Source organism: Lepus europaeus, chromosome 3 (genome assembly GCF_033115175.1).
Source record: "Lepus europaeus isolate LE1 chromosome 3, mLepTim1.pri, whole genome shotgun sequence".
Taxonomy (NCBI): domain Eukaryota; kingdom Metazoa; phylum Chordata; class Mammalia; order Lagomorpha; family Leporidae; genus Lepus; species Lepus europaeus.
Window position 1 is genome coordinate 1,372,416 of NC_084829.1, and position 21,074 is coordinate 1,393,489.

The window sequence follows — 21,074 nt, forward strand, 5'->3', positions numbered from 1 at the left end:
TCAGTGGCGTGGGTGGGAAGAGGCCCCTGGGAAGCAGGACCGCTGACACGGCGGGGCCGGGCTCAGGCCACCGGGAGAGGGCTTTGGCTTCTCAATGTCATCCTGAGCAGGACAAGGCAAAGCGGGGCTGTTCCGTGGCCGGCAGTAACGCTCAGAGCTAACCGCGACCTTTCACAAACGCACTACACAGCCAAGGTCAGGTGCAGAGCCGGGCAGAAACACGCGGGTACAATCAGGTAAGAAACAGCTCCTCCCACAACACAGATTCCACACAGTGAGAGAGTGAAGACTCCCGGGCTGGCCGGCTCTCACAGGTGCTGCAGTCAGCGGAGAGTAAGGACTTGGACTTCTTGTGCCGAGAACAACTCCATGGGAATTAAACAATCGCCGAGATCCGGGGGAGCAGTAAGGATCCCTCATCTGGACTCCCAGGCCGCTCAGGCATGGCCAAGTGTGTGGTGGGCTCCAGGACGTAAAGAAGAGGACAAGAAAACCTAGAAACGGAAGCTTTCAAAGACTTGCTTTATATGGTAGCAAAAGAGTGCCCTGCCAGGAACGTTTCACAAGCTGGGCAGAGCAGTACGTGCAACACCTTGGTTTACTCGCGTCCTCGTCCAAACATTCGTTGTGGGACCAGCTTGCTGCTGAGGCCAAGTAGAAGTGCCCGGTACTGCACGAGGCACCGCTGCCGCCGAGCCTGGGTCAGCTCTGTACGGTCTCACCTGTCTTAGCACACAGCCAAACCCTCGCCATGCAGACATACACATACGCTGTAATGGGCACACACACATGTACTCCACATGTACACACATGCTCGAATATGCATGCACAGTCCACATATACATGTACACTCCACACACACATACTCTACACATACACACATATGCTCTACATTTGCATGCACACTCCACATACGCATATACTCTACACACACTCTACACGTACACACATGTTCTACATATACATGTACACTCCACATACACATACTCTACACGTACACACATATGCTCTACATATACATGTACACTCCACACACACATACTCTGCACGTACACACATATGCTCTTCATTTGCATGCACACTCCACATACACATACACTCCACATACACATACTCTACACGTACACACATATGCTCTACACATACATGTACACTCCACACACACATACTCTACACGTACACACATATGCTCTACATATACATGTACACTCCACATACACATACTCTACACGTACACACATATGTTCTACACATACATGTACACTCCACATACACATACTCTACACGTACACACATATGCTCTACATATGCACTCACACTCCACATACACACGTATGTTCTACACATGCACACACTCTACATATACACATATGTGCTACATATGCACTCAACACTCCACATATAATGCATGCTCTACACATGCATATATACTCTGCAGACATACTCTACACATACATATACATTCTACATATGCATACATACTCCACACATGCACACATATATTCCACATATACATATGTGCTCTGCCTATACATGCACACTCCATATACACATAAAGACTACCCAGACATACTCTACATATACATGTATACTCTACATATACATACTTCACATACATACATCCAACACATACACACATGTACCTCACACACATGCATTTCACATATACATATGTACTATACATACTCATGCATACTATACACACATGTATCCACACATATATGTTCCACATACATATGCATGGTCTACACATACATGCATGCCACACATGTCTGCCACATGTAATATACACTCCATACAAATGCACTCCACATATATACTCTACATATACATACACACTTTCCATACACATGCACACCACATATACATATATATTCCACACATAGTCTACATATATACACCATATACATATATACTCCACATAACATATTCACATGCACACCACACACACATAAATTTACACATGCATGTACTCTGTGTATGTATACCCCACAGAGAAGCACACCACATACATATGTACACTCCACACACATACATACCACATATACATACTCCAGGCACACGTGCACTCCACACTACATGTGTATATTCTGTACGTGTAGATATCATCGGGTCTCATGAGCAGTCCATCACAGACACTACTCCCCAGCCCCTAAGAAAAACAGTGGGGGAACGCTGCCTTCTCACTCAGTCAAAAGAAACCATTTTTTAAAAACCACAAAGTAGACAATCTGAGTGAGCTTTCCTCTTGTTAAACTCATTAGTCCGCAGGCATTCTAGGGGACCTTACTTTATGATGAGAAGGGTATGCAGACAACCATAAACAAAAACACAGCGCGCCAGTGCCAGGGGCTCCACCCAGACTCCCTCAGCTGTCTTACGGCAGGCTAAGTGGTGCACTTCGTCTGCCGAGGCGACCTGCTAAGGAGTGCTAACACAGCTCAGAAACACTGCTGCCAGACAACCACGCGCCTACTGAACACGCGTGTGCTCAGCCACCATGGGCTGGGGAAAGAGCTGGGTCCCCGTGGCCTGCTGCCAAGTGACAGAGAACAATGCACGGTGATGTGCTTTACCTGTTTTTTCATTACTTGCAAATGCTGTGTACGTACAAATATATGTGAAGAGAGCACTTCTCCCGCCCCCATTCCTTCTAAATCGCGGTCATCCAAACTCTGATCATTATCACTGAAAACCTGGACGCTGTTTTCTTGCTGAATCCACAATACCCGAGCTAGAGCCCACACGAAATGTCAGTGACAGAGGACGTCAGGAGCGACTTCCTGAGAAAGATGAAAGGCACGAGCGGACGCGGCAGGGACACCGGTGTCTTCCAGGCAGGCAGGACGTGTGCAGGCTCATCAATGTCACTGTGATCACAAAGTTGAGAACGGATTCCTCAACTTTATCCATACCTATGGTTTACTGCAAGCAATCCTTCCTAACGTTCCAACTTCAAGTAATAATTTGGAGGAAATTAAACTTGATTTATTTGACTTCCACTTCCAGCCACACAGGAACAACGGATGTAACCGCCAGCCATAAACAATCGGAAAAGTGGAAGAAACTCTATACATCAAGTCTTCTCAGACCCCGACAGTGCGGAGCACGGGCCTGGGGTGCCTGGGGCAGGGGACGCGGGTGCCGCGGCCCAGCCCCCCCAGCCAGCTGCCTGTGGACAGCTTCTGGAAGCAGAGGCCCAGCAGGAACACAAAACAAAGCTCAGTGGCATCTGAGTTCAGAGACGGGAGACCAGGGAACAGGAGGCTGCGGTGATGGGAACCACAGGGAAGAGCACAGACAAGGGGGGAGCCACGCAGGAGAAAGTCCCAGAAATCTGCACAGGCGGCCTCCTAAGACAGGTCTCTGCATACATGGAGTGGCGCTTCACAAAACCAGGCCGAGACCACCAGAGACCAGAGAGCAGAGAGAGTTCCCAGCTCCGAACAGCACAGGGTACGAGGGCGGCTCCTGGGAGTGGGGCCGAGGAGCCCCTGGAATAAGGCTTATTCTAGAAGCGCGGTAACCAAGCCTAAACCAGGCCGCGGAGGGATCTGTGAGGGACCAGGCTGCCTGCAAAAGCAAAGAAGCCCTGCATTCTTGGAGGGAAGACAACAGAACTCGCACTCAGAGCCGAGTGGTCACGGAGTCTGGGACACAAACTGGAGAAAGTAACAGACGTGCCCATAGGCACGGAGCTGTGAACCGTGACCAGGAAGCTGGGGCAAGCCGGTCACCAGGAACAGATCCAGGCACTTCCGTCGCTGACAAGTGCAGTTCCTGAAACTCCAGGGATGAATACTGGATTTCAAAAATCAGAGAGGCTGAAGCCCGGGGTAGGCATTTGGCCTAGTGGGTAAGACACTGCCTGGGACGCCAGCACCCCACACTGGAGACCTGGGTGGTCCAAACTTCAATGGGGTACGCGCGTGCCCGGAGGGAGGCGCTCACTGTCACAGGTTAGAGGTCCCTGTGGGCGTGGAGGGAGGCGCTCACTGTCACTGTCGTGGGGAACGGATGGGCACAGGTTAGAGGTCCCTGTGGGCGTGGAGGGAGGCGCTCACTGTCACAGGTTAGAGGTCCCTGTGGGCGTGGAGGGAGGCGCTCACTGTTACTGTCATGGGGAACGGATGGGCACAGGTTAGAGGTCCCTGTGGGCATGGAGGGAGGCGCTCACTGTCACAGGTTAGAGGTCCCTGTGGGCGTGGAGGGAGGCGCTCACTGTCACTGTCGTGGGGAACAGATGGGCACAGGTTAGAGGTCCCTGTGGGCGTGGAGGGAGGTACTCACTGTCGTCACGCCCGGACTGAAAGCTGCTTCCTCTCTTGAGCGACGCTGTCTGCGTGAGATGGGCCAGTGCCGAGGGGCGCCCGTCGCTCTCTGCATCCAGCATGGGGCTGTGCAGGCCCGGATTCCCTGCAAGACATGGGGCGCGCATGAGCTGCCGGTGCTCCCTCGGCTGGTCTACTCTGTTACCTAAGGCATTTCTACTGAGTACAATAAAAAATATTTTCTCAAAAGAGCTTTTAGCAGTCATTCCCACTGTCACAGATTTGGTTTAAAACAGAGTTGCAACAAACTACCTGGCAGAACTCATGCAGCCTTAGAGAGTCTATGTTCAGCAAGAGCAAGGCTCAAAAGATCTGAGAGGGCACGTAGCAGGTAAAGCTGCTGCCTGCAGTGCCAGCATCCCTCATGGGCCGCCGGTTCAAGACCCAGCTGCTCCATTTCCAATCCAGCTCTCTGTGATGGCCTGGGAAAGCAGCGGAAGACGGCCCAAGTCCTTGGGCCCTTGCAACACACGTGGGAGCCCCAGAAGAAGCTCCTGGCTCCTGGCTTCGGATCGGCCATCTGGGGAGTGAACACGCGGATGGAAGGAAGACCTCTCTCTTTCCCTTCCTCTCCTTCTCTCTCTGCAATTCTTTCAAATAAATAAATTTTTTAAAATCTGAGAAGAAATCAATTTTCACTACTTGCTAAGAGTCCTGATTCTTTTTTTTTTTTTTTTAAGATTTATTTCTTTATTTGAGAGGCAGAGTAACAGAGTGAAGGAGAGACAGAAAAAGAGAGGTCTTCTATCTGCTGGTTCACTCCCCAAATGGCCGTAATGGCCGGAGCTGGGCTGATCCAAAGCCAGGAGCCAGGAGCGTCCTCAGGTCTCCCATAGGGATGAAGGGGCCCAAGGACTTGGGCCATCTTCCACTGCTTCACCAGGCCACTAAGGAGCTGGATCAGAAGTGGAGCAGCCAGGACTCAAACTGGCTTCCACACAGGATGTTGGAGCTGCAGGCAGAGGCTTAGCGTACTATGCCACAATGCTGTCCCCTAGTGGAATAAAGATATTTTAAAGACTTACTAAGCTCTAGCTACTGGGCTAAACATTGTCCAAGGAGCTCTACTTTGGAAAATACTACATCTCTGATAAGAGTTATATAATCCAGTGTTTAGACATAACACAAATATGTGTGATAATGGAAAAATCAAACAGTAAAGAACATATATTCTTGGGGCCAGCATTGTGGCACAGCGGGTTAAAGCTGCGGCCTACAGCGCCGGTATCCCATATGGGCGCCGGTTCTAGTCCTGGCAGCTCCACTTCCGATTCAGCTCTCTACTATGGCCCGGGAAAGCAGTAGAAGATGGCCCAAATCCTTGGGCCTCTGCACCCATGTGGGAGACCTAGAAGAAGCTCCTGGCTTTGGAGGAGCGTAGCTCTGGCTGTTGTGGCCAACTGGGAAGTGAACCAGTAGATGGAGGACTTCTCTCTGTCTTTCCCTGCCTCTCCTTCTATGTAAATAAATAAAAATGTGTACATAGGATCTGGCGCTGTGGTGTAGTGGGTTAAGCCGCTGCCTACAGTGCCAGCATTCCATATGGGTGCCAGTTCGAGACCCGGCAGCTCCACTTCCAATCCAGCTCTCTGCTATGGCCTGGGAAAGCACTGGGAGATGGCCCAAATCCTTGGGCCCCTGCACCCACGTGGAAGACCTGGAAGAAACTCCTGGCTCCGGGCTTTGGATTAGCTCAGCTCTGGCCACTGCAGTCATTTGGGGAGTGAACCAACGGATGGAAGACTTCTCTCTCTCTTTCTCTCTCTCTCTGGCTCTACCTCACTCCCTAACTCTTTCAAATAAATAAAATAAATCTTTAAAAAAGAAACATGTATTCTTGTAGTATTTCTATTTTTTTCTATATTAAAGAACTTTACAGAAGTTTTAGTGATTTTCCTCCACATTTTCCTTTGAAGTTTCTATTAGTCACTACTACTTTTAATTGTAGAATTCAGGAAATGATTATCAAAACATGAGTTTTGACATATTTTAAAAGGACCAAAATCTTAGCATAACATCAGAAACATATATGGAAAATTATAATTTAATAGGATTAAGTGTCAAAGGGATCACATAAACAAGACTAGTGTCTGCTAATACTAACTGATAGAATTAAAAAGGAGAGAATGATCCAACATGGGAAGCGGGATACACAGCAGACTCAGAGAATGGCAAATGTCCTAAACAGCACTCTGGCCTCAGAATCAGCCTTAAGGCACTGAGATCTGGGTGAAAAGCCCATGAGAGAATTTCAGGCATGGAAAGCCAAGACACTATGGCAAAACATGACCTAAATGAAAGATCTCTGTGAGTGAGATCCCGGTGGAAAGAAGGGGCCGTCAAAGAAGGAGGTACCTTTCTCTGAAGGGAGGAGAGAACTTCCACTTTGACTATGGCCTTGTCTAAATAAGGTAGGCGCTGGGGAACTCAAGAGGCTTCCATAGCCTTGGCAGCTCATGACAAGAGCCTCGGGTGATTACTGACGTCTAAACAAGAGTGTCAATATTGAATCAACAACAGGAGTCACTGTGCACCTGTTCCCCATGTAGGACATCTGTCTTTAAAGTGTGGTACTATGAGAATTAACGGTAAAGCTAGTCTTCAAATAGTACTTTATACTTTGTGTGTCTGTGTGGGTGCAAAATGTTGAGATCTTTACTTAGTATAGAGCTGATCTTCTATATATAATTAAAAATGAATCTTAATGAAGAATGGGATGGGAGAGGAAGTGGGAGATGGGATGGTTTGCAGGTAGGAGGGAGGTTGTGGGGGGAAAAGCCACTATAATCCAAAAGTTGTACTTTTGAAATTTATATTAAAGTTTTCTATAAAAAGTTATACTTTATTCAAAATGCATGTTAGAAAGGGTAGGAAGAGAATGTAAATTTACCAGGTTACATGTGTCTAAAAAGGTCCAGGCCCTCAGTCCATCAAGAGGGAAAGCATTCCCTGGCTCCCTTTCGTTCTGTGAGAAGTCTCACCACCTGGTTCCTATGGCTCCAGGGAGGGGAAGTTCAGCACGAACTGATTTCCTAAGGGGGGTCCAGCCCCGCAAATGCAGCCCAGGCCCCGGGCGCCCCCGGAGGACGCACTTCCGCCAGCGGCCAGCAGGGGGCGCGCCACCCGCGCGAGGATGAGCCCTGCCCGCGGCGGGACGGTTTTAGACACGGAGCATCAAAGTGCAGTCACAAGTCACCTACTTCTGTCAAACAGAACCCCTCAGACACCCGACACTCCGTCCTGAACGTGAATGACAGGAATTGATACTTCTCCCCCAGAAAACCGCGGCAAACACGAAGTGGCTCTGATGGCGGGGGTGACTCCAGCGACAAGAGCTTCTCCGAGATGCAGGAGGGGCCGCCTGGGGTCTGCGGGCTGCTCTACTGCACGGGGCCGTGCCGCAGGGATGCGAGCCGCCCAGCCCGGCTCTGCCTCGGCGTGCCCTGCCGGCCACCGCCCCAGCCCGAGGACGGCGGCGCTCCGGCCCGCGGGTCTACCCCGGCCCCTGTCCTTCCCAAACTGCGGGCTGAGTCTGGGACGCCCCGTGTCCTCGCGGCGGTAAATTCTCTCTACACAGGACCACTCCTAGGATTCTCTTAGATGGATTTTTTGAAGCCTTCTGTGAAATGGGAGGTTGTTACCTGCACGCCTTTCTTTGACCCAATACTAACAAACTGTCTCCTAGATTTGAAACTGGGGCAGGTGTTAACTCCAGCAAGAACTCTCCAGAATCCTGTAGCCACTCACAATCTCGGGCTATGAAGACCAGGGCTCTACACTTCGTGATGTGCAGTATCAGCTGTGAATTCTGACTCCAAGAACAAAACGGGGAAAATTCATAATCCGATCAACGTTACTACACGGAGAGGCTGATCATGGCATTCTTATCTACACGTACAAGACTTTGCCTCCACATACTGAAAATGACACTGTACCACAAAAATATGAAAAGCGAGAATTTTTTCAAAAGGAAATGTTTACCAGAACTTTATACTAAGTGTCACAGACTGAACAGCCTGGCTGGCTTAAGGCCACCATGCACCGTAACCCACAGAGATGTACTCCAATGAGAAGCGCCTGCAAGATTAGTTATCTACCTGCAATCTGTCAAAGTCACCTGAGGATGCTCCAGGTGCATACTGCCCTGGAGACAAGATTACAACCAGGACACAACCTGCACCGTGAGAAATCAGCACGTTCCTATTTCTAAGATTCTATGCGGTAGCAGAACCTACACACACAACTGTAGAAGTGGATATTCTTAGGGTATAGTTGCATCTAAATACACAACCTAGTACTGGAGTTACAATTTCATCTACATAACAAAGAATAAACATATCTCATCCACAAATATTTGGAAAAAATCCTTTAAACACAACATTACACACACACACACACACGTGATTATTGTTGTCAGTATTTTATTTCTCCATTTAAATAAAGCTTCTATGACATGGTAATGACATTCTCAAAGGAAATTATTTTTTCCTTTTTGTGAGTATGCAGACACGTTTAACAAATTATCAACAAACATGAAGGTAGGAAAAGTCATTTCTGGAATACTACTCAGACATGGAACAGAACTTTTGTTTTAGTAAGAAAAAACACTGAAACGTCCGTTTTCGGAGTTTCCGAGGCTGCTTTTTCCGAAGCACTAATGGCACAAGCCCGGTCACTTCACCGAGAGGGTGGAGGTGCAGCCCAGGAACCACCAGGGGTTTAACACGCGTGGCTTCTGCAAAAGCAAATAGGTGCCGGGTCCCCGAAGCTGCGAGTTCTCCGGGAAACCCCTCCGTCAGCTCTGCCCAGGGTTTAGAATGAATCCTTAAAACACAAAACAAGAAACCAGCCTGGGCTTCAAGCCCCCGCCCTGCCTCACCGGTCCGCGCCTCACAGTCGCCCCGCACTGGTGTCCCGCGCACCCCGGGGCGCCGCCTGCCTTCCGCACGCAGGGATCTCAACACCTCGGGCGGGCTCCTGAACAGCTCCGAGCTCCTCCGGCCACACCCGGAGCTCTGGCCTGGGCAGCGCCCTGCACGGACCGGCTCACGCAGTCGCGTGGCCGCCCTGCACCTCCCCGCCCGGTGCGCAGCCAGGGCTCCAGGCGGCATCACTTCAGCATCACCCACCACCCCGCTCCAGGCAGGAAAGGCACGAGCTCTGGGGAGGCACCGCGAGCGGACACCGCGCTGTCCGAACCAGCAGGGCAGGTGACAGCCACAGCAGGAACCCCTCAGGCTTCCACCAGCCCTGCACACGTCTCAGCGGTTCTGTGTGAACTTTCAAGGAGAGGAAAACAGGCTCATGACGTATAAAACAATCGCTACAAAAGTGACAACACACACGGCTGGCGCCGGCACTCCGGGTTCTAGTCCCAGTCGGGGCGCTGGGTTCTGTCCCAGTTGCTCCTCTTCCAGTCCAGCTCTCTGCTGTGGCCTGGGAGTGCAGTGGAGGATGGCCCAAGTGCTTGGGCCCTGCACCCCATGGGAGACCAGGACAAGCACCTGGCTCCTGCCTTCGGATCAGTGCGGTGCGCCGGCCTCAGCGCGCAGGCCGCGGCAGCCATTGGAGGATGAACCAATGGCAAAGGAAGACCTTTCTCTCTCTCCCTCTCACTGTCCACTCTGCCTGTCAAAAATTAAAAAAAAAAAAAAAAAGTGACAACACACAGTTAAAAATATTTACCAGTCAGTATTCTGTAGTTGCACAGAACTGCTGGCCCTGGCCGTGTGCTCCACCGTTTACTGTCTGTATTTTCGTCTGTTCAGGGTGGACGGGCTCCCAGCTGCACGGAGCCCTCTTCCAGATGAGCCAGGACTGTGGAGGGAGACAGCTGCGGGGTAACCAAGTGAGAAGGCCCGTGTCCCAGCCTTCGTGGCCTGGCTGATCTGAACGAGAGGACCACTCACGGAGAGGTGGGCGGAGTCCACCACCTGGCCGATGTGAACCAGAGGGACCACTCAGGGAGAGGTGGGCGGAGTCCACCGCCTGGCTGATTTGAACCAGAGGGACCACTCACGGAGAGGTGGGCGGAGTCCACCACAGGACAGAAGAGGCAGGAGAGGCATCTCCAGCCAGCACCCTGCGACCACGCCCATACAGGATCACCAAGTGAATGCCGGGCCCTTCCAGAAAGAAACCCGATTTCAAGTCCTGGAGACCTGACTTTAAGAAAACCTACTCAAATTCCCAGCGCTGACTACTAGTCTTGATTTCAACGTGGAGGGTGAAACTGTCTTCAAATTAGATTAACAGCAAATCGAGAATCGGGACTCAAAATGATTAGAAGCCACTGTGCACTCTGGCAGGGGAGACTGCTCATATGAATTACACAACTCACAAAAAACAGCGGGCAGCTTCCAACGGAATACATTTAAAATCTAATTTGTGGAATACGGATTTTTCCCCCTTTCTTTCTGGAAGAAAGGGGCAAAGGGAAAGGAAAAGCAGACCCCCTGCTTGGCTGGCGGGAACGTAATTCTGATGCAATCATAAACTGTACCCTCCTTTCCTTTCCCCTTTAGGTCCCCTTAGAGCTGCAGTCTGAAAGCAGGAGGATACAATCCCACTGAGCACCTCATCTTCTAAAACCAGCGTTACAGAAGCCCCTGCCACTGCAACCTGCCCCAACCAGCCTGGGAGGAAGCCCCTCCCTCAGCCTGCAGTGCGGCTCTGTGTGCGAGCCCCACACAAAAGGGCTTGCAGACGAGAGATAAAGCTGGCTCTCAAGGGCTGCAGCCCTGCCTCTCTGATCGCTACCACTCCAGGTTCACAGGAGAGATACCACTGCAGAAATGGCAAGAAAACAAGCCCCTTAAAATAACCTTCCTAGCACTGATTCATTATAATAATTTTAAAGTAAGGGTTCTAATTTATTAAAAGAGTTAATTTATGTGTAACACACTTTTACTAGTCTTTTTAACCATGGAAATATTTTTGTAATTTTGTGGAAAGCTAAATGAATCTTCTGGTAATTAATCCAGAACATGAGAAGTCTATACAATCCCGTATCATGGTAATACCAGAGCGGTATCTATTAACCCTACCACTTAAAAGCAATACCATATAAAACATGTAAAACATATAAAGACCACAGTTGTATTTTTAAATATCAAGAAAAAATACAGTTTAGTGATATGATATAAATTTGTAAGATTGTAGATAAACCATAATATAACCTATACATGTATTTTATGAGCTTGAGTTGAAAATGTGGCCTTTTTATATCTTCAGGTCCTTGGAGAAACCTAAATATTTTTCTTTCAGCAAGTAACTAACAATCTGCTGGATGTGTGAAATTATTAAGAGGATAAATATTTAGCATGACTTCTGTTCTTAACAGTTTGCTTTCGTAAAAGAGCCATCAGGGTACGGATCACCAGCAAGCCACTCAGGAGCAGCTGTCTTTCACGTTTCCAGAGAACCCGAGCCCTGTCTGCCGCCGCCGGGCGCTGACTCGTCAGGAATCCGTGGCTCGTGTCAGCTACGGCTCCCAGTCCACGGGGCCCCTATCTCGCCCCAGCTCCAAGACGTCCCTCCGGCAAGTCCTAACTGAGCACCCACTGAAGAAGGGGAGGCCACCCCACGGCCCGGCGGGTGCCTTTCCCCTCAGTTACCACAAAGAGCCGGCAGACGCTTGAAGAGTTAAACTCCCTTTCGCAGAAAAGGCAGGATCCACCCTGATGGCCACCTTTGCCCGCCCAGTCTGAGGCCAGGCCGAGGCGGGCCGGCCAGGGGCTTTTCCTGCAGGGAAGTGGAGGCTGATCTAGCTCGGGACCCACTCCAGGCCGTCTGAAAACACGAGTGCCACTTCTCCATCGGCTGTGGCGGCGGCTGGGGACAGAGGGCTGCCTTCCAAGCAGGGGAGAGCCGCGCCGTGCTGCGTGGACACTCCGCTGGGAATCCCGACACCAGCAAGCACCTGTGTCCGGCAGCGCGCCAGCCTTCCCGATGGGTCTTTTAAAAACAGGGACTTTGGTTTTGGTTTCCCCCACCCTTTCTTCCCCTTAGAAAAACCAGACGTTCGCATGCGGGCTGCAGAACCAGGCCCGGAGAGGGCGGTCTGGGAGCCCAGGGCAGGCGTGCTGCAGGTGCACAATACGGCAAGGGGCCTGGAGCGGTGCTCCTGGGCACAACAACCCTGAGGCCCCTCTGCTGCCGAAAGCTTTACCCACAGAAGAACCTTTCCTGGGGAGAGGCGGCTTTGTGTGCAGGGCGGTTGGCTATGAACCCGCCACCCTCTCTGCCCCCAGGACTCTCGCTGAAGACCACAAGACTAAATACAATTAACATTTTTCCCCAAACCACCCTGCAAAGACTGTAAAAAATATTTATATGTTAATTAGGCTTTCTTACATTCATGCGTACAGATCAGCTTTACTTAAAAAGACATCAAGAATTCTTTTCCTGCCTGAAATACTTACACTCCATCCACTTAAAACCGTGCTCTATTCCACAGGGCGGCCTCAGCTCTGAAGCCTTGTTCTCCCGTGGCTTTCCTGAAACCATTACGACCCCTGCTTTCTCCAGTGTTTACAGTCCAAGCGAAGACGCAACAACAGAAAAGCTCCAAAGTCACTTTCCCTGCATTCAGAATGCAGGAGTCCTGCAGGAGGAGCAGGCACCGTTCTGACTCTCAGAAAACGGCTGAGTTAATCGTGGGTGAAATGATGTGGCCGGGGGCGGGAGGGAGAAGGGGCAGGGGTGGCCAGAGACCATAGGCCCGCTGGGAGCTGACAGCTGTTGACGCTAGCGTGGGCACAGGAGACTGTTCTGTTTCTGCTTTTAAATCTGTTTGGGGTTCTCCAAAATGACATCAGAACTGCTTACGACCTGAGCCGACAAGACCACATTACATCAGGGTTACCTGCTTGACTTACAGCGGCGGTCTTCACCGACTCACGTCAAAGGAAACACTAAGACAGCCCGCAGCGATCAGACTAGGGAGCAGTCGCACAGTAACATCTGCAGCGCAGGTTCAGGGAGTCCTGAGGGCTTTGTGCTTCCGCTCTCTAATCCAAAGGCAATGCTGGGTAGGGCTTGTCACGGATGAGCAGGGCCACCTCAGACCCACGGCCTCCGCTGCCTCGGAGAGCGCGAGGGGTCGGCCCGTGCTGGCTGCAGACGGCGAGAGCCGACGGCAGGGAAGGAACCCGCCAGGTACAGCCGTTCCCCTTCAGCCTCAGGAGGAACCCAGGCCTTCGCTGGTGGAGCACCGTGGATGTGCAAATAAGATATCAACACTCCCTAGAACCTTCCCAACCCCAGAGAGGCTGTGTGCATGCACCCCAGAAATTCAAATCCAGCCACAGCAAACGTGTTCCTGTTGCTTCTCACACGCGCACACAGGTCTCCCCAGCAGACCTCCTGCCACCTGCCGGTCGCTGCTGGCCCCCACCTGGCCTCAGAAGAGATACCAGCTCTGCCAGGGAGCTTCCTGTGTTTGCCCCCAGTGACACGGGTTCCCCACGTCCCAGGAGGTCACAGCACCCTCTATGCCCCGCTTCACAATTACAATAAAAACACACGTACGTGTTTCTGCAAGTCCTGTGTCCCTCCCCTAAGGCTGCAGGCTCCAAGGGGTCTGCGGGCCCTGCACGTGCAGGCCCCACCTGGCACCCCGACAATGACTGACACCCGGTAACCGGCATGGAGAGGGTGCAGGGCAGGCGCTGAGAGCACGAAGACCACCCGGCAGGTGAAGCCCTGCGTGGGCGCCTGCGGCCCAGTCCCAGTCCACTCCCGCTCCCGACCCAGCTCCCTGCTCACGCTCACCCTGGGAGGCAGCAGTGGTGGCTCAAGTGCTGAGAGCCGGCCACCCACGTGGGAGCCCCGGACGGAGATCTGGGCTCCTGGCTTCAGCCCTCTCTCTGCCTCTCCCCCACCCCCACTCCTGTCTCCCATCTCTCTCTTTGCTCTGCCTTTCAAATAAATAAAAATAAACATTTTTAAAGAAAAACACCCCAAGGATTCTGACAGGTAGTGAATGGTGAGGGACAGACTACACACTAAAATTCAAAAATTACCAGCTGGAGCCACAGAGAGACAAATGAAAGGAGACAGCCCGGAAAAAAAAAAAAGCATGGATTTCAAAATTTGTGGAACCAAAATAAACTTTTTTTAAAAAAAATATTTATTTCATTTGAAAGGCAATATTACAGAGAGATTTCCATCCACTGGTTCACTCCCCAAATGGCTGCTATCCCAGAGGGCCAAAGTCAGGAGCCAGGAGCTTCTCCTGGGTCTCCCACATGCACTTGGGCCATCCTCCGCTGCTTTCCCAGGCCATCAGCGGGGAGTTGGATCGGAAGAGAAGCAGCCGGGACTCGAACCTGTGCCCATGTGGGATGCTGGTGTCCCTGGCAGCGGATTAACCTGCGGCACCACTGCGCAGGTCTCAAGCTTATCATTTAATGTCGTTTTCACGTGAGCTTTCTGAAGCCCCCTCCTGGGTGAGGCATCCTAAGAATCCCTGCAGCCTAGACTGCACATCATTTCCTGTCATTTTCTCTGACTAAAAATTTTTTTAAAAATCTTAAAAATGACATTCATAGGAACTTTAACAACAGCATCAATAAAGAAACACGTGGGTTTTCTTAAATTATCATGTGTGGAAAAGAACGGAGCCAGAGTGCAAAGTCCTCCGATCCAGGCCAGTTAAGTCACAAGAGCACTGTGCTACAAATAAGCCAGAGCCAGCTCTCTGCCGGGCCCTCGGGCCGGGCTGTTCCCTGTTCTCTCGGGTATCCAGGGGCTCAGGCCACTGACGCTTCCTCGCCCTGGCCACCCTCGGCAGCCTGGGTGCCCAGCCTGCAGGACCTCAGCCCGCGTCTCCCACTCCTGAGCTGTGATGCGGCGGCCCTGTGGCCCCTGCGGCCGCCCCCCCTGCTTCTCTTCTACCACACCCTGAGACACCACTCCTCTCCTGGGCTGGCTTTCTTCTCCTCTCATTTTCCTGGGTGAGAGCGTCAGCCTCCGCACAAACCACCCCCCTCTAACTCAACCACCAACCCATCCAAAGTGGGGGGCGGGAGGAGGGCTCCTCTTATCCCCCGTGCCCCAACTGAAGGCCACCATCACCCTCGTCAGCCTTCATCAGCTCCCCGCTCGGGGCACTTTCCTCCTGTTGCCACGATCTCCGAGCTGGGTAGGTGCCTGCCCGCCGCTCCAGCCTCCTGACCGCGCACCGCTCCTGTCTTCCTCACCCCTTCACCTCAGGAGCCACAGCTGGCATCGGCCTACAGCTCAGTCTGCTCACGCCTTTCCCTGCTCCAGACCCTCAGGTGCCCCCACGCCCCCTGCACGAAGCTGGGACCCTCCACATCCATCATCTGGTGCCCCTGAAGCCCTGCCCAGCCTCCGCGTCCACCGCTGTGGTCACACAGAGCTCCGGGCGCTCGGAAGCTGGGGCCTGCGGCTGCCCACAGTGCCGGAGACGCACACCTTCTCCCCTTGGGTGGGCTTCCACTCTTCCCTCCTACTTTTCAGTGGCTCCGTACAGGTCACACTCAGCTCGCAAGAGACATGATGGGGGAGACCCAGATGAAGCTGCTGGCTCCTGGCAGCAGTCTGGCCCAGGCCCAGGCTGCAGGCTGCAGCCATTTGGGGAGAGAACCAGGGATGGAAGATCTCGATCTCTCTCTCTGCTGCTCTGCCTTCCAGATAAATAAGTGAATTAAAAAAAAAAAAAAAAAGTGAAAGAGAGGTCACTGCCCTGACCTGAAGCTCTGGACCCGTGCTAGGGCTGAGAGCACACCCAGCCTGACACAGCAGCTCACGCCGGAGGGTTCTAGCGGCCAGCGCTTGCCTGCCTCATGCAGTACCCTGCAGGCTTGCTGAGCCAGGCACTGGCCAGGATGCTGCCCACGGCAGCGTGGCACCTGCAGTGCCCGGAGCACAGGACACGTTCCACACATCCCGTGTCTGCTGATCGCTGGCCTGCGTGACATGCAGCTCAGCTCTGGTTAAACTCCTCTTCCCCAGGGCCTTTGCACAGGCTGCAGCTGGCCTTGAACGCTCTCAGCCCACGTGGAGCCTCTCTGAGACACTGCAGCAGTCACCCCCCTCCACAGTACCCTTCATTTTCCAATCACGCACTCCTGCTTTTCATTGGTTAGCGACATGTGCAAAGTCTTTCCCTCCTCTTCCAGTAACTGCCTGCCTCCCCACCCTCTCCCCGGCACGTGTGATGAACAGGAACAGACGGGGAGTTACCGAGGGCTCGCGGCAAGCCTGCCGCACAGCGCTGTCTGGGACAAACCTCTCAGTCCTCGCAGCACGCGGGGGCTCTTCCTTCCTTGGTCCGTGACCACGCTTAGGCCTAATGCTCACCAGTGGCCACACAGAACAAAGAGAAAGTACCCGATACAGGCAGCAAGAAAACCAAGTCGTCATGCCCTTGGGAAATGCGCACTCCACAGGGGAGGAAGTGGGAGGGGCCTTGGGACATAGGCACTCCACAGGTGAGGAAGTAGGAGGGGCCTTGGGACACGTGGTCTCACAGGGAGGAAGGGCCCGGCCTTGCCTTTCAGGTCTTTCACGTAGCCCTCCTTGCAGGTGTGCATGAGCTGAAGGATCCACCTGTGCTGGGCGCCGATGCACTGCCAGGCTGGGTCCCCGGGCGCATGGAGGTCGGACAGGTACCTGCAAAGGCAAAGCCATGGGTGACAAACAGAACTGCTCTGCCGTCGGTAGCACCGGTGATCTCAAAAATCATTATTAAAAAGAACCCTAAAGTGTTATGAATTCGTAAAGCACTTGCCAACATTAGTCTCTAGAACTCAGCTCTCAAGGAGATAGGTTAAAGCTTCTTGCCACACATTAATAAATAACGGGGAACCTGTAATTCTTCCAAATTAGCTCTTTGTAAAAGGCGATCCTATCCGCTTGGTGAGGACCCGTCTCTCTCTGCACATCTGGCTCCCAGTGCCCCCTTTATTAAACACAGTCACTTTATTAAACACAGGTGGGAACCAGCAGAGCACACTGGGTGAACATTTATAAATTTCAGCGTTTCTCAAAAAACTCCTGTCTCATATGAAAGCCTGCCACTAGATGGCAGTGTGACACCGTTTCCTATGAGGAGCTAACTAAACACCAGGCATTTTCTCTGCGAGAGATGTGGTGACAACACACACTGCCTCTGAAGTCTACCTTGTGACTGAGAAAACGTTTCTCTAGGAACTATAGGATACACAGGTGTTTTTCTTAGTTTTCAAATAGTTCTTGAACTGTTTGAAGTCATCTTTGTGCATGAACACCCAAACCCACTTGAAAATTTTCTGTCAAACGCCATTGAAGATCTTGTCTTTTTCCTTCACAAGATACCTAAGTCTAACAGATGAAATCCAACGCAGTCCACTCCAAAGGCAGGGACTGTTGCAAAACTGTTCCCGGACAGAAAGCTGTCTTGTCCGGAGGATAAATGCCTTGTTCAATGGGAAACAGTCACCAGTGCTATAAGCAGTGGCCCCTGGCCAACACGTAGGCCCTCAGGGCTAAGCCTGATGCCCGTCCGGTCCCTCCAGTCCCCAGTGCCTCAGCAGCTCAGTGTCTGCCGAAGGCTGAGGACCCCGACCCCCGCCAGCTGTCGGGGAGACCTCGTTTCCGGGGCCGTGCGGCCCTGGCCACCAGGGCCACTTCAGGCTGCAGCTCTGTGCCGAGGCGGTCACAGGAGGCAGCTCACACACAGAGCAGCCAGCCGGGACTCCTGCTGGGGAACACGGCACGCAGAGAGGAAGCTCCGCTCCCAGCACAGCACCTGCAGCCCGGCGCAGGGCGCTCCCTTCCCAGCTGCTGGCCCCGCCACTGCTCCACGCACACCTCCCAGAGCACAGGGCCCTGCGGGCTCCCCCAGCGCCGTCTGCACCCCTAGGGTGCTGCGGGAAAGCACAGTGGTGCTCTGGGGAAGCCGCTGCCCGGGGCTGTGAGCCATGGGACGGGGAGCACAGAGGAGTCCTTCCCCGGGCTCCTCCCGCAGGCCCCTGGCTCCGCCACTTCCTAACGTCGGTCTGGTGAGGCCTCCCTCAGGTCTCTTCAGCGGGTACCCATCCAGGCAAGGGAGCTTCCTGGAGGTGAGGTCCTCAGGCTGCCAGAGTGGCTGAGTCTGAGCGCGTTCTCCCCACTCCGCAGCCTGAAGCCTGCAGGGCCTTTCCCGGGGCTGGGTTTAGGCTGTGATGCACCACGGCTGGTTCTCTCAGAACTGTGTATTCGAGAACACTTTAAAAAAAGGCTTTGTGGAGGGGATAAACAAGGTAAAAAATGTGAATTACGACAAACACAAACTCGGGATTTTAAAACTACACAGGCTGAAGCCATTGCAGCCGAATCCTGACACACCCCCTAACCGTTCGCAGGGACCCGAGGGGACCAGCGCTCAGAGAGGCGCTGCAGCCTCCACTCAGGAGCAGGGCGGCTGCAATGACAGGAACACAATAAACCGGCCACCTCACGTTCACACCTACAGCCTGGACAGCTTGGACGGTGGAGGCTCCCATGGAGGCCGGTAAGGCTGCCTCAGTCCCTGCCTGCTGCCCACGGCCCCCAGCACCACAGACGGCAAAGCCCAGCGGCTACGTGGCTTGCTTTTTCAAGGGCTTCTTTATGCACACATGAATGACTGATCTGAAAGGCACAGTGATAAACAGACGGTGGGAGAGACTGAGAGACATCTTCCATCCACTGGCTCACTCCCCTAAGTACCCGCCAACAGCCAGGGCTGGGCCAGACAGCGGCCAGGAGCCAGGAACTCCACCCAGGTCTCCCAGGTGGGTGGCCAGGACCAAGGTACTCAAGCCACCACCTGCAGCCTCCCAGGTGTGCGTTAGCGGAAGCCGGCTTGGAAGCGCGGAGAAGCCAGGACTGAACCAGGGCTGAACCAGGGCCTCCGGAGCCCCGAGGGGCTTCTTAACCCACTGCGCCACAATGCAGGTTCCTTGACCTGGTTTTTGGTTTTATTTTTCTAGTTATCGATGACTAAAAGTTTGAACTAAAAAGGTAATAGAGTTGCTCAGTGTCTTCTCAAAGAATCAGAAATAATACAATGATTAAAAAAATAAGTAATGTATTATTGACATTCTTATTCTTCACCCTTTGGAAAGACGGGGGGACAAGGCAGTACAAGGAGCCATTTAAAAGCACCTTTGGCCCCTGCGCTTGCATGGTGGGTGTGATGCCTGTGCCCTCGCAAGGTGGCCATTGGGTTACAGGACACACAGAATGGCCCTGTGCTGAGCTGTAGGCCCCACATACTCTGTAGCCATCCATCCATCGCCCTACATTCTGCTGCTGGAGGCACGCCCACCAGCTTTCCTCACCAGAACCTGGGTGCGACACACCCGTCCCCTGCACAACGTCTCGTGCCTGGAGTTCACAGGGCAACCACCACTGGACGCAGAAGTGCACACAGGCCAGCACCGTTGACAGCCACAGCTACTCAATAAACCACTGATTAAACAGAAGTTACAACACTTAAAAAGTAACGGCTCACAGTGACAGCAAAGGCCACACTCAAAATATCCCAGGAGAAAGCAAAGTTGATACTTTACACTCACAGACACAGAAAGCTTGTCACTTATAGGCTTTGTCCCCAAGCCCTGGGATAAGCCACACAGACGTAAAAATTAGCAACTGCTGGCCGGCGCCGTGGCTTACCAGGCTAATCCTCCGCCTTGCGGCGCCGGCACACCGGGTTCTAGTCCCAGCTGGGGAGCCGGATTCTATCCCGGTTGCCCCTCTTCCAGGCCAGCTCTCTGCTGTGGCCCGGGAGTGCAGTGGAGGATGGCCCAAGTCCTTGGGCCCTGCACCCACATGGGAGACCAGGAGAAGCACCTGGCTCCTGGCTTCGGATCAGCGAGATGCGCTGGCCGCAGTGGCCATTGGAGGGTGAACCAACGGCAAAAAGGAAGACCTTTCTCTCTGTCTCTCTCTCTCTCTCACTGTCCACTCTGCCTGTCAAAAAAAAATTTTTTTTCAAAAAATTAGCAACTGCTGATGCGCCGGGTGCTGTTAAACCCTCCAGTGTACCCCTGATCTGAGAACTCAGGGACACCTGGTCCCGTTAGGCAACGCGCCTCCTTCCCAGGCCTGCCCCTCCTCCGCTGTGACGGCCATCTTTGTCCTACTCAGCAGCAGTGCTTTGTTTTGTTTTTCTGCTCGGCATTCCCCACTCCGTGGCTTCCACAGTAAACCAGCCCTCCAGAGCTCCTGCAGCGCGGCCGGTGTGCCACAGATCCTGCTCTCCGCCACGCAGGGGCCCTTGCTCCGTGGCCTGCGCTGTCTGTGAGGTGAGATGCCCCACCAGCCAGGGGAAGAGGCAAGTCCACAAGGAGGCTGGCAGGACCTCCTGACAGTAGAAAGTGAGCTCTCCACACGGCTCCCACGTTCATTCCTCTTCCCTTCCCCGTTGCCTCAATCTCCTAACTTCATCCAAGGCAGCTTTAAGAGTTCCAGCTGCATCAGCACGGAGCCCATGTCAGAGCTTTGTCAAATGCTTGCACAAGGGTTACCTTATGTAACGCTTCTGGTCATGCAAAGTTGACGGTGTCTCCAGCAGCTTAGCCAGCAACAACTCTCTCAGAGCCTCGATTCGCGTCTCCACTTCAGCATAGTCTATGAAAGAGGAGGAGAACAGACAAGCTTCGTGGAATGGGAATTCTAAAAAATCAAATTTCGGAAACACAGGCCAGGGGCTGTTTCAGGGGGCCGGGCAGCCTGAGAAGAAGTACAGGGGGCCTCTCTGGAGCC

General features: G+C 52.7%; 1 protein-coding gene across 4 annotated transcripts in view; it reads right to left on the reverse strand.

Moving 5' to 3' along the window:
• The window catches only part of EXOC2 (exocyst complex component 2), a 211,867-nt gene that overhangs the window by 110,093 nt on the left and 80,700 nt on the right, over positions 1 to 21,074 (reverse strand). For all 4 annotated transcript variants that reach the window (XM_062183810.1, XM_062183824.1, XM_062183817.1 and 1 more), the window contains exons 10-12: positions 20,837 to 20,939; positions 16,855 to 16,973; positions 4,291 to 4,416 (exon numbers count right to left, since the gene is read on the reverse strand). In XM_062183810.1, the coding sequence (XP_062039794.1) occupies positions 4,291 to 4,416; positions 16,855 to 16,973; positions 20,837 to 20,939 (348 nt within the window). The remainder of the gene's footprint in view (positions 1 to 4,290; positions 4,417 to 16,854; positions 16,974 to 20,836; positions 20,940 to 21,074) is intronic.